Source organism: Chelonoidis abingdonii, chromosome 8 (genome assembly GCF_003597395.2).
Source record: "Chelonoidis abingdonii isolate Lonesome George chromosome 8, CheloAbing_2.0, whole genome shotgun sequence".
Lineage (NCBI taxonomy): Eukaryota > Metazoa > Chordata > Testudines > Testudinidae > Chelonoidis > Chelonoidis abingdonii.
The window spans coordinates 65727400-65741273 of NC_133776.1; the positions used below are offsets into that span (position 1 = coordinate 65727400).

A 13874-nucleotide genomic window follows, 5' to 3' on the forward strand; every position below is an offset into this window, starting at 1 on the left:
AAATTATGGGTGAAGTGAAAAGCTGAAAAAAAAAATTTTGTGTGAATGAAATGTTTTGCTTCCACCATTTTAAAATGTTTTTGAATTTTATTTTAAAAATTAAAGGATGAAAAGTCATTTTAAGCTGAAAAAAATTGAAAGTTGCATTTTGAAAATGTCAAAATGAAACATTTTGTTTTTTTCAGAATGTTTTTCTGCAAATGAAAAAATTGGCAAAACCGACATGAACTCATGAAACATTTTGGTGTCATCAAATCTGAATTTTTCAACGAAAAAGTGTGTGACAAATTTCATTCAGCTCTAATCAATTTATTTCAGCTGAAGACCTGAGCCCAAGCCTCTAAGGGGTCAAATTCAGCCTTAGTGTAACCCCACTGGTTTCAAAAAGAGTTACACCGAGATTATTTTGGCCCCATGTGCCCTATCCTAATTCTAATTTTATCCAGGTTTAAACATATCTGCTGCATTTCTGGGTTTCTCATTCTTGGGAAAGTTCATTTCTGTTCTCCCGGTGAATAACATTGATTTCTATATTATTAATTCAGTGCTAATAGCATGCCTGCAGGATCCCTGAGTCCTGACCTTTCATATGTGGGAACCGTTGCACACATCACTGAAACGCAGCTACCTCTGGGGTGAAAAGTGGTAGCTGTTTGATGGTGCTTGGCAGCACTGCACAACAATTTAGGACTGAAAGTGACTTAGAGTATTGTCCTGATGTTTCAATCATGATTGCATAAAGTTAGGTATCTGAATCCATATTTAAGCACATGAGTTGAAATCATTAGGATCTGCCTGTGGTGTCAGTTGCATCCTCTGCTTCCTGTTATCCTGAAACTGCTGTGCAATGTTACTGATACAGAATGGCTGAGCAGTGCCACCCTAGGGGTGGCTGCATTTCATTGGTTGGTGTATGATACCAATGGCATATGTACAGTGTATACGGCACTTTGAGATGAAAGATGTAGATGAGTACTACAAGGTGTTCATGTAAAGTCATTATACCAGAGGTAGCAATTCCAGCTTACCTTAGGGTCTTATCAACCCTGGAGAATGCCGCCCTGCTAAATACCTCTTGTCCCCACTCTGGAAATGCCACTCTGGTCCACAGTCGTGAGTGCAGTGCTCCCAAAACCCCATTGCACTCAATGAAGGGAGCGTTTTTCATTCTCTGGAGTTACGGGGTGGTTTGCAATGAGGAACTAGATAAAATCAAGTCCGATTGCTCTCCTCTCTCCCCCTAGGAATACACCATTGATGTCTTTTTCCGGCAGTCCTGGAGAGACGAGCGGCTTAAGTTTGATGGCCCCATGAAGGTCCTTCCCCTTAACAACCTGCTGGCCAGTAAGATCTGGACTCCTGACACCTTCTTTCACAATGGCAAGAAATCAGTGGCCCACAACATGACCACACCCAACAAGCTGCTGCGCCTGGTGGACAATGGCACCCTTCTGTACACCATGAGGTAGGTGTGCCTCTCCTGGGCATGGACAGAACCTGAGGCCATGGTTCTGTGAAAGCTCTAGGCCCTGGCAGGGCTCGAGGCTGAGGTGAATCTACGGTATGCTATGTCCATGGCTGTGCAAGCTTCCCACTTTTTAAGGACCAAAATGAATTTAATCTCTTGACAGTTGATCTATCACGCCTATAACTGGCAAACAATGCTTAACATTTCGGTAGCACGTTTCAAACATTCATTAATCCTCACTGCGGTCCTGGGATGTAGGTCTCTCAGGATCGATATGCTCCTGTTTCCGATGAGGAAACTGGGGCACAGAGGCTAAATGACAGGGTGTCCCTGAGTAAAGAAACGGTGAAAATACTGGGCTTGATGCTCCACTGCCTCACACCACTGTGGACTCATTTAAACCTGTGAAAAGTGGGTATAAAGTGCTGCTTCATCAGGATGGAAGTCACATTTACACTATACTGCACTCACTTTAAACCAGGAGTGATTCCATTGTATTCAGTGGAGTTACGCTGGTTTTAAATGAATGCAAGTAAGAGAAGGATCAATCTCATAGACTCATAGACTTGAAGGTCAGAAGGTATTTATCTGGCCTTCATTATCATAAGTATCTCAGTGCCTCACTATCTTGAATGTATCTGTTGTCTCTACATGCCTGGGAGGCAGGGCAGTATGATCAGACCCCAAAGATAAATCACCACAAAGACAATACCTAAGAGAATGAGTAATAGAACCCCTCCCCCCAAATCATTTCTGGATTTTTCTGCATTAATTAAAGGTTAGCTTGCACCCAGCTTGAGGTATCACGAGACAACATGGAACACAAAGATGAAGGGAATCTGAAAATGCTGATAAGGAGTTATAGATGTGTAGAGCATCTACATGGAAGTGGAATGAGAGTTCATAAAAATGAATCCCAAGGGTCATCAGAGCCCATAGATTGAAAAATAGTTGGCTTCAAGTAGTTTATTACAAGGATATAAGAGAAGAGAGCAACAAGCCACCACAATGAATGATCCAACAGATCTGGCCCGAAGCAGGGACCCCACATCCTGAGAGATGCTTCATCCCTGCAATCCCTGCAGTGGTTCACCATCTCTCAGGATTTACTCCCGAGAGACTGCATGCCACTGGGTGCCAAAAGCAGCCTATAGCCGAGATCAGGGCTTTTCATTAGGTAAAATATCAAATGGCGCCAGTAGCTTTGTTGCAATTCAAACTTTCCACACCCAGCTGAGATAGTCACTGCAAAGTCATTCCAACTCTTTATGAAAGCAGCATTGCTTGAAGTATTGGCTGCAGTGGGTCACACTGAAGTTGGAGGCTTTGTAAGAGATGGCCCTGGACGGTGTAGTCGAAAAGTTTAGAAAGAACAGGGTAACAAACACAGCGGGTTGGAAATTTTCCAACTGACAATGCCATTTCATTGAAATCGAAACGTCAGTTCTGATGAAATTTCATCTGTAAAAACTAATTAGAAAGAGCACTCTGATAAGGGTGAAAGAGCAGCCTCTACACTTCTTAGGGGCAGTGTCCCTTCTGAAACAGAACAATTTGATTTTTCATTTCAAAATGATGTATTGTTTCCAATTTGTATAATATAACGTGATTAATAATGGTTGAAATTGGATTGAAATGTTTTGATTTTCTCAAAACGAAGCATTGCAATCAACCACCAGCAAACAAAGAAATGGAATTTTATTTCCAAGGGAATTTTGAGAATTTTTTGGGTTCCATTTCATAATACACAAAAAGGCCAATATCGCAGAATTTCCTGTGAAATAGCAAATCCATTTCCCGCACAGCTCTAGTAACAAAGAAATGGCCAGTGCTCTGTGTAGGAAAGTGCCCATTTCAAGCCTGCTACCTTGCGGTTTGCCCCCTTTCCAGAAAAGCAGCATGGCTTTTTGTCCCATATGTATCTAACATGACTTCTTCCCCATGGCCCCAAAGGAAATATCTGCTGTGGGCCAGACTGGATTTGTGACAGTGCCTTTGTAGGGGTGCTCAGAATCAGGGCCAGTGTAAGGAGCCTCCCCTCCCCTCATGCATCCTGCTCCTTAGGGATGCAGAAACAGCTCTTTCGATGACCCCCAGGTGTCTGCAGCTTTCTAAAAGGAGCAGTGAAGGGGCAGATCCATGCCCTGATTCCTCCTCATCCCTCATAACTGGCCCAGCCTAGTCACACTAGAGGGGATGGGGCAGTATGGTAGTGCATGCACACATCGCCAGACCTACGCAGTGGGGATTCTAGGAACTGATTGTATCTCTTTAAGCTCCCTTGGGAAGGTGTATCTCTGTTCTCCCTCTGCTCATACAGTCTAGCTCTGTATGGCACTATGCAATTGGACACACGAGATACTGCCTTCTCCCTAAACTTGCAGTGGGTCTATCCTAGTCCAGCCCCCTAGAGGCATCAAATGCTAAAATAAGCAATTAGAGGCATTTCCACTGCTATTTATACTGTTAGGAAACCAAACTTCTCCTCTCCAAGAGTTTGCATTCATCTGTAGCCGCTCTGCTGGAACAACAATTCTGACACATGCATCCAGCACCATGTAACAGTATTTATAGCTCCTGGAGAGAGGCCCCTTCATCACTGAACTGCGCAAACCAACTGCAGCTCAGTATCCAGAGATATCATAGCATCACAACGCAACCTTCTCACGCAGCGTCACAAAGCTGAAATCAGAACATGGTGTCTGGGCATCGCACCTGGATTATTTTATGGCCTTCCTGGCTCCTGCACAAATATCTCCTCTCTCTGTTCCCCTCCTCCTGGCTGCTGAGTTATAGTCAGAGGTGAAAATAAGCCAGTACACCATGTCGGACTGCACCAGCTTCCGCGGCGGGGGCCCAGAGCCCTTTAAATCCTGCCCACAGTTCAGCACCCTGGCTGGGGCCGGGATTTAAAGGGCTCAGAGCTCCAACGGCTGCGGGGAGCCCAGAGCCCTTTGAATCCCGCCCGCAGCTCCAGCAACCGGGCTGGGGCCAGGATTTAAAGGGCGCGGAGCTCCCACTGCTGAGAGGAGCCCGAAGCCCTTTAAATCCCAGCCCCAGCCAGCCAGCCGGGCTCACATGACATTCAAGAGGCCCGGAGCTGCGGGGAGCCCCAAGCCCTTTAAATCCCGCCCCCCCCCAGCTCCGGCAGCTGGAGTGGCGGTGGGGATTTAAAGGGCCCGGAGTTACGCGGCGGCTGGAGCCCCAGGCCCTTTAATTTGCCCCTGAGCCCCAGGAGCTCCCAGCCACCTCTGCAGCTGGGAGCCCCAGCCTGATTTAAAGGCCCTGGGGCTCCCATCCACAGCTGGTGCCCCAGGGCCTTTAAATCTTGAGAGGCCCCGCCTCTTCTGGATGAGGCCACACCCCCTCAAGACTTTGGCAGTACCAGTAAGTCCTGTAAATTACTTTCACCCCTGGTTATAGTGATCAGTGTTACTATTCCCTACTTTCCTACCTGCTTGGAGGAACAGCAGTAGAACACAGGGGCTTTAGTCCTGTTATGCAGTGCTCCCTCTGCCGTCTTGTCTGACACCAGTGGCAGTTTGTAGAGCAAGTGTCAGGCACATGTAGTTCACAAAAGCCACATTCAGCATCCCACAGTCCAAATGTAGCTCTGGAGCCCAGACTGACTAACGTGTGTATGTGGATCTGCACAGGGTATGAAAATAGCTCAGCCAGAAGCAATAGGCTTGATGCAGGAACATCAGGGTGAAATCTGTGTGCTGTTTTATTCAGGTCAGCCTAGATGATCATAATGATTCCTCCTCCTGGCCTTAAAATGTATGAAAATGTCACATGCCTAATTCTGTGCATAGAGCACAACACTTTGAGAACCTAACCCTTAAAGAGCCCTTCTGCTCTGCAAAGTGACTCAAAAAAGGCATTGTGGGGTTTACACATATATTGTTTCTGTGATTTCCAAATTGTATGTGCTCAATTAAACAGGGGAAAAGATGTTTTCTTTCATTGCCAGCCCTGCAAACTCAACTGGGTACCTGAAAGGCAAGCTGGGCTCTTTTGTTTTCAGGCACCATCTTCAAGCAATAAAGGTTTTGGGGACCAGTTTATCTCCTTAGTGAAATATGTGCAGCTCCCTTGTCTTCAAGGGGACTGCATGTGTACATTGACACAAAACTGGTAAACCGTTGTGGCTGCCATTGGTGGTGGAATTGCAAGGAAGTTGGAGAAAGCTCAGCATAGACATAGCCTGAGTTCTGCCCTTGCTAAAGGTGTCACAGATTCCAGAGTTGTTATTAACAGAGAGGGACCAAAAGCTGGAACATTAAGCCTGAGATCTGAGTCCCAAGAACCAAATTTGTCTCTACAATTCAGCTTCCATGTTGGATCCAAAAGCAGAAGAGACCTATTTTCCTGCTTGGTTTGTGTGCAGCTGAACTGTTGCAAGGACCAGTCTTAGATGGCAGAAATCTCATAAGACCAGCTGATCCCCATCTTGGGCTGAAATTCTGCCATTTGGGGCTGAAATTTCCTGAAAACAAATCATGAGATTTCAATGCTGTCAGATCCAAACTCTGAATCCTAGAAGTGACTCAGCCTCAAACCCAAACCCCAGACTGGAGCCTAAACCCAACTCAGAGCTAAACCCCACCTGTGAGCATTAAGGAATAACCTGGGACAGCAAAGTGAGTTATAGAAAAGGACAAAGCCAAAATGATATAACTGGCATAAACAAAGTCTCTGGTGCTGTACAGGGTGCTATAATGCTTCTGTGCCATATATAGACCAAGGGCTTATCACATTTAACTCCAAGAAATTGGAATGAGTCTATAGCTCATCCACTAGCACTACACAGGTAACTGCATGAGCGATAATGACACATCAGAGGTTTTGATAATCTCATGGTAACCATGAGAACCGAAGCTGAAGTGGTTTGTAGTACCATCATCCCTGGAGAGGTGTATTTAGCCTGATACACACTTCTTGCCATTGGATTTAGCTGTTTAAAGGAACTCAGTTGATTGTATGAAGGAAAACATAATTTTTTCCTGTGTGTCTAATTTTTGTTAGGTTGTTCCTGCTGGGGGTGGAGCAGGAGAGGAGAAAACTTAGAGCTTGCAGGGTGATTTCAAGACTACTATAAACAAAAAGTGTGTTGTAGGTGGGTGGGACAGAGAAGATTACTGATTCGAGGGTAGAATGGTAGGATTAGGAGATCAACTAGAGCTGGGTGAAATGTTTTTGACCAATAATTTATTTGCTGAAAACTGCAGTTTTGAGTTGCTTGAAACTGTTTGCGAGTTTGGGTCAGATTCAGTGAATAGTTTCAGCCAAGAAAAAAAAAGACAATTTTTTTTAATGTCAAAACATTTCAGTGCAACATTTTTGAAACAGAATGTTTCAACTCTTTGTTGTGAAATGAGGTTTTGTTGTGAAGCCTAGTTCATTTTATTTAAAAACAAAACAAAACAAAGGATTAAAAAACCCAAAATGAACTGAAATATCCTGTTTTGAGTGAAATTAAACATATTGACTGTAAACAAAAAAAATTCCATTTTTCATTGTGATGAAAAAAAATTGAAAAAATGTTCATTTCCGATAGACCCAAAATGAATTTTTCCCCAGGGTTTTCATTTCTGTCACTGAACTGAAAAATTTGTTATTTGCCCGGGGCCAGGTCAGAGGTACCTCAGCCAGTCATAACATGCTGTTTGGGATTCGTAGTGATATTTCACAACTAAACTACCTGAGCCCCAAGATGGCATTGCACCTCTGAGATAGGACTGTCTTCTCTGCTAGCTGTAGCGTTGCAGTAAATATGTATAGCTCTGCAACAAGTCTTTTTGCACAAGTGCTGCAGAGGCTGTGGTAATTGCCTGAGGAATGAGACATATTCCTCTTAGTCTGACATTTTGACATTTCATTAGGCAAAGCATATGGTCCTGAAGAGTCCTTGGGCCAGGAACAAGGCTCAGCAGGAGAGGCCATCTGGGGGGAGAGGAGAAAGGGAGGAATGTTTCCTCTCCTGAGCTGTGATTGATTTCAAAGTCCACATCAATATTTTACCTAATTAGTGGCAACAGGAAGAGAGAGCAAGCATGCTGGGGTATGAGAGAGCGAGAGATCACATGTTTCAGAATGTGCATACTTGTGTGCAAGAGAGGAATTGTGCATGAGCGAGATCACATGTGAAAGCCATGGAATGTGTGTACGTGGAGGAGTACACTGTGTGTGTGTGTGTGTGAGATAGAGAGAGAGTGCATAGGAAAGTGCACATGTGTGAGAGAAAATATGTGAAAGCACATACAGTTGCATGTGAGAATGTGTGTGTAAGAACGTGTGAGAGTGCATGTGTGTGTGAGAGAGAGCACATGCCTGCCCCTATGTGCCCCTGCATGTGAGAGAGTTCTAAGGCCTATTCCCCTTTTCGCTATAGTGAGAAAATGCTACCATTGGTCATGTTATCTGAGGCACTAACTTTTTGGCTGGTTGAAATAGCTGAAAAGTTTCAGGTGAGATTTTGCCTGAACATTTTAGCCATTTCATTTCCTGTGTTTTTTCGAGACCTCAATGTTTAGTTTTCTGCATAATTTCGGAGACCCCTATATTCCTCCAGTTTATGGGATGGGGAGAAGCTGTTGTTTTGTGGTGAGGGGTTGGGCTCCTTTGGTATCAGCTAGTCAAATTCTCTTTGAGCTTGAAATTCCATCCTTTCCATACATTTGCAATTTCACATGAAGTGGCCATGGCAGCCATCTCTGGCCATTCTGGCTTGTGCAGGGCTACAGCAATGCCCAGAGGCATGCAAGCATCTGTGATACACACAGACAGATGCAGACAAGGTCAAGCAGATCGGAAGTGTCCAGAGACCTACAATAGTGATTCCACCTACAGATGTGAAACACTCTGTGCTGGATCCTTCACACCCAAGACAAAAAGACTGATTGCTCCGATCTGTGGGCAGCCAGACTGAGGAGTTTGAGGTTGAGGCCAGGTGGATACTGTCATTGCTAATGATAAGGTGCAGCTGTGGGAGAGACTGCCTTGGTGCTGCTCTAAAGTACATTAGGACCATTGTGGCAGGGACCCCAAAATTTGGGGTCTATAACCAGCATCCTTGTACTCTCCATGACTTAGCCGCTCCCAGGGGACACTGATGGCAGCTGAGCATCTAGCCAGAAGGCAGATTTGGCTTATTAGAAAAGCACTAATGATGAGGGTGTGTCCTTTGGGTGGGATGACTTTGGAATCAACTCTCTGGGGTGTTTCTGAAATGATAAGGTCATCAGTGAAGCCAGGGTATTTTGTTGCCCCAAGCACGGCAGGCAGGCTGCCTTCGGCGGCTTGCCTGCAGGAGGTCCCCAGTCCCGCGGATTCGGCGGCACGCCTGCGGGAGGTCCCCGGTCTCGTGGATTCGGCAGCACGCGTGCGGGAGGTCCGCCAAAGCCATGGGACCAGCGGACCCTCCTCAGGCATGCCGCTGAAGGCAACCTGCCTGTTGCCCTCGCAGCGACCAGCAGAGCGCCCACCGTGACTTGCTGCCCCAGGCACGCGTTTGGCATGCTGGTGCCTAGAGCCGCCCCTGAGTGAAGCAAGAAGGATCTGGGCCAAAGAAGGCGACTAAAAGAAAGGGTGAAACAGGCCATGGATAGTAAAATGGGCAATTTCCACATGGATGAAAACAGCAAGGAAGTTGAAGTCCATGCACCAACAGTATTTTTATGCCAATAACATTGAAGGGTATTACAAGAAACAATCCTTCCTAGCTGGAGAAGAGACATTTGCAGCCCAGAAAGACATATGTCTCTCTCAAGGATGGAGTGATAAGAACTATGCAGACCTGACAGAAGAGCTAACAAAATGCTAAGTTCCCCAAACAAACTTGTAGCTGAGAGAGAGACGCTTCACTTAAGAAACCAAAGAGAAGTAGCAAGTGTATCTGATTTTCTGGGTGTTCATCCCCAATCATTTTGGGAGCTTGTCTGCCTTTTGTATTTGGGATCAGAAATCTAGAATTAAGATATAGGAACTGAGGCTGGAATAAGCAGTGTATGCAGTGTTCGTATGTGAATCCAACGAAGGAAATGGACTGCAAACATCAGACCAGATGCAAAGTCCATGGCAGTATTTCCATTGATGTCAGTGAATTTTGGATCAGGCACTGAAAGATACCTCTGCCTACGTGCCCTGTTGTCCAGTCAGTGTATGAGGAGGATTGAAGAGGACATCAGCAAACTGGGGGCAGCATGTGTGGTTTTGTTGATTCAGATTGCTTAATATTTCTGTATCAGGCCAAAAAGCCAGAGCTAGGGTCAGACAGGCCTGGGCAACAGAGCACACTCAGCCAGGAGTATGAAGCACCTCACCAGCTGTGGGCTGGATTGGGAGCCCCTCACTCCCAAAGGAGAGCCGTTGCACGACTAGTCCCATTGACTTCCATTTAACCAATCCCCACTGGGAATACAGGATTCAGTCTGGTGCACAATAAATATGCAGGGCCTGTGTCCCTAGTGAGAGAACTGGTGTTTTATAGCCCTGCTCACATCTTTATGTAGGACACAGAAACAAGTCTCCCATGCTCTATATAGGATTAATATCAACAGTGTAAATAGAATCACGGAAACTGGCAGAAGTGCCCCAGTATATGTCGTTGCTGAAGAAACATACAAGTGAAAACATGCTCCTGTTACGTGAAGAGAAAGTAGTGTAGTACTGGAACAAGAGGGTGGAGATGAGAGAGACTTTGGGACGCTAGCAGGCCAATGTAGGTTACAAGCATTCCTGTTTGCCTTTCCCATTAACTGTCACAGAAGGAAATTACTCTTCACTATACTTCAGTCATTTGCCAAACAAGTTAAAGGCCTGCACTGCCCAGGAGAGTGGGTTCTCTGCACCAGTCCGGGCCCAGCTGGCAGCAGTCCTACAGGGATTGTATGCCCAATGTGCCCTTCCCTGCCACTCCCTGTTCTTGCCCCTTCCTCTACACCATGGGGGTTGGGAGGTGGAGCAGGAACTGAGAATGGCAGCTCTACACGGCCTGTTAGGTCCTGTGGATATAATTACAAGGAAAATATAAATCTGCATTTTGTTCAGACATGGGATTGTGAAAGGCATAAAAGCAAAAAGGCATGTTGTTAAAAGTGCCAGACTTACATTTCTCTTGCCTCTTGGGCCTTGCAAGAACCTATAGAAAGGCAATCAAAAGAATTGCAGAAATAGGGACCTGTAAAGTTTAGAGCATGTGTTGTTCTTATAGTGTGTGTTTCTAGATGATGGGAGTGTGAGGATTTGTGGGAATTATAAAGTCACCAGACCCCTCTGACTGGAAGTGATATCCCATTCCAACACTTCAAGATTTATTTGCTAACCTGGCAGGACAAACATGACAACACATTGCATCAGAGCAATTTTCTAACAAAATTTGTTCCGTGAACAGCTAGCTGACAATAAGCATTGCTGCAAGAGCTATCCGCTTTTATATTCAGTTGAACAGAACTCAGAGTGCTATCTGTAGCAGCTCCATCTACTGACTCACAATAACGTTGCACAAACATAGGCCTGGTCTACACTACGCGTTTAAACTGATTTTAGCAGCGTTAAACCGATTTAACGCTGTACCCGTCCACACAACTAGGCCCTTTATATCGATATAAAGGGCTCTTTAAACCGCTTTCTGTACTCCTCCCCAATGAGAGGAGTAGCACTAAAATCGCTATTACCATATCAGATTAGGGTTAGTGTGGCCGCAAATCGACGGTATTGGCCTCTGGGTGGTATCCCACAGTGCACCATTGTGACCGCTCTGGACAGCAATCCGAACTCGGATGCACTGGCCAGGTAAACAGGAAAAGCCCTCAACTTTTGGAATTCACATTCCTGTTGGCCCAGCATGGAAGCCCTGAGAGCACGGCTGCGATGCAAGTCCCAATCCAAAAAGACTCCAGCATGGACCAAGACAGGAGATTACAGGACTGAATCGCTGTATGGGGAGAACGAATCTGTTCGATCAGAGCTCCGTGACAGAAAGAAATGCCAAAGCATTTAAAAAAATCTCCTAGCTACACAGTGCTGCGTGACAACGGTACACGGATAAGCCAAGAATCAATATGAACTCATGAGGGGAGGTTACGGAGGACCCATCATTCCCATAGCCACAGCATCTCCGAAAAGTATTGCCATCTGGCTGAGCCCCAATCCTGTAGGTTCAAAACACATTGTCCGTCGGTTCAGGTAAAGCTGTCAATACTCCAGCGCCCCCCTGAAAGAAAGGAAGAAAAAATCATTCTAAACTTTTTAATGTCACCCTATTGTACTGATGCTGCTGGTTAGACCGATGCGCAGCAGTAAAGAGCAAGTATCTGCTCCTCTTCCCTCCTCCGTGCAACGGTACAATACTTGATAGCGCTGAATACGCCTGCTGCCTCTAGTGAGACGGCGGGGCACCTGGTAAAAATAGAATGATCCTAGCATTCGCAGTAGAGTACAGAAGCTTTTTGAATTCCGTCCTCATTCATAGCAACGGGCTGAGCTCAATCACCCCCTCCCTTCATTGAAAGAAAGATTCTGTACGCCGACTACATAGCAGCTGAGGCTGGGCTCCTTCCCACACCGCTAAGCCGCCTGGGATCTATCATAGCAGCTGCCCATCTCCCTCATTTTATTTCCACTAAACAAAGTCACTGTTTTATCCTGCATCTTTATAACTCATGACACAAATGGGACACTGCCATGTAGCCCATGAAGGGGAGGAGGAAGAACGAGGTGGAGGGTATGAGGCACCCCTGTAATGGCAGCAGCTCATTCATTCTGCGATCATGAACATGACGACTGGCTTCTTCTCTTACACATGATTCTCTAGTGCACGTTCCCATATCAACAGACTGACTCATTTAGATACCATAAAGGAGAGATTGACTAGGGAGTCATCCCATTTGCCTTTGCCGCCCCCAGCTGACCTCAGCCCAGGGGACCCATGAATGCACAAACAGTACAGAACAACAGATAACCCACATCTCGTTGCCAGTTTTACAATGGCTGAGCAGACGACAGAAGACTGATAACCATCTGTGCGCAATGCAAGGCAAATTAATGCTGCTGTAGCGCTGCATAATCGCCTCTGTCACGCATTCCATACACATAATGGACTTAAGAAAAAAAAAAAAACTCAACGGCTCCAGGTGCAGCAGGCAGCGCCAGGGCATATCCAGGGAATAAGGCGAAATTAGTCGCCCTGCTTTCCCAGAGAAGGAATAAACTGACAACATTTACCCAAACCAACCCGCGTACAGGATTGTTGCCCCACAGGCACTGGATCTCAACCGCAGAATTCCAAGGGCAGGGAGACCTGCAGGAACTAGGGATAGCTACGGAATAGCCTACCTCACAGTGCAACACTCCAAAATCGACACTACCTCGACCATGACGCACACCGACCGAATAATGTTAGGTGGCCGCGTGTACTCGACTTTATACAATCTGTTTTACAAAACCAGTTTATGTAAAATCGGAATAATCCCGTAATGTAGACGTATCCATACACTCCATGCAATTTCAGTGTAGGGTGACCAGATAGCAAGTGTGAAAAATCAGGATGGGGGGTGGTGGGTAATTGGTGCCTATATAAGACAAAGCCTGAATTTTGGGATTGTCCCTATAAAATCGGGACATCTGGTCATCCTATCCCAGTGATTTCAGTGAGGATGCCAAAGGAATGTCATACCAGAAATTGATCAGTTGTGTCGACCTCAGTAGATCCAGATATCTGGATCTAGTGGTTCCCAAGTGCATTGTTTCTGGTTTGCTTCACAACAATGACCTGCAAACCTGCTTGAGAAAAGTTTATTTTTGTCCTAGATAAAATTTCAACAAAATCCTTTTTTTTTTCATTTTCATCAGAAATGTTTTTTGAATTTTTTTGGGTTTGTCAAAAACTCCCAAACTATTTTTTTTCCTTTTGGTATCTGAAAGACAAAAACTTTTCGGACTTCTTTGGTTTTTGTTTGTTTGTTTTGTTTTCTTTTGTTTTTACAAAAACCTGAACATTTTCGATGAACAAGTACATTTTGTTTTGATGAAAAATTCCAGTTTGCTGAAAGCCATTCTTCATCAAAAAATATTGCGATGGAAAATTTTCATTGTGATCTAGGTTCTTCTTAAGACAACTTTAGCCTTGGTCTAGCTCCATTACCTGCAGTGTCCATCAGCCATGCCTTCTAGCAAAGCCATAGGAACCTTTCTTGACCATCTGAATTCTCAACAGAGTTATTTGGAGTCTCTAAAGCCTCTTCTGTTCTGGCTCCCTTCTGTGTATATTAAACAGCTACAGACTTTCACCACCAGTTGCAGTAGTTCAACAATGAGCATAAGCTTCTACACTGAATGAAAACACTTTCTTGAATCCTTTTATTATCAGTCCCCTCCATGTGTGCCGCAAATACTTTAGTGTCAC

At 45.2% G+C, this 13874-nt stretch overlaps 1 protein-coding gene across 1 annotated transcript in view; it reads left to right on the top strand.

Moving 5' to 3' along the window:
• Nucleotides 1-13874, top strand: part of GABRA3 (gamma-aminobutyric acid type A receptor subunit alpha3) — a 128568-nt gene that overhangs the window by 85851 nt on the left and 28843 nt on the right. Inside the window, exon 5 of the mRNA XM_032772196.2 lies at nt 1245-1465. Coding sequence (XP_032628087.1) covers nt 1245-1465 — 221 coding nt within the window. The remainder of the gene's footprint in view (nt 1-1244; nt 1466-13874) is intronic.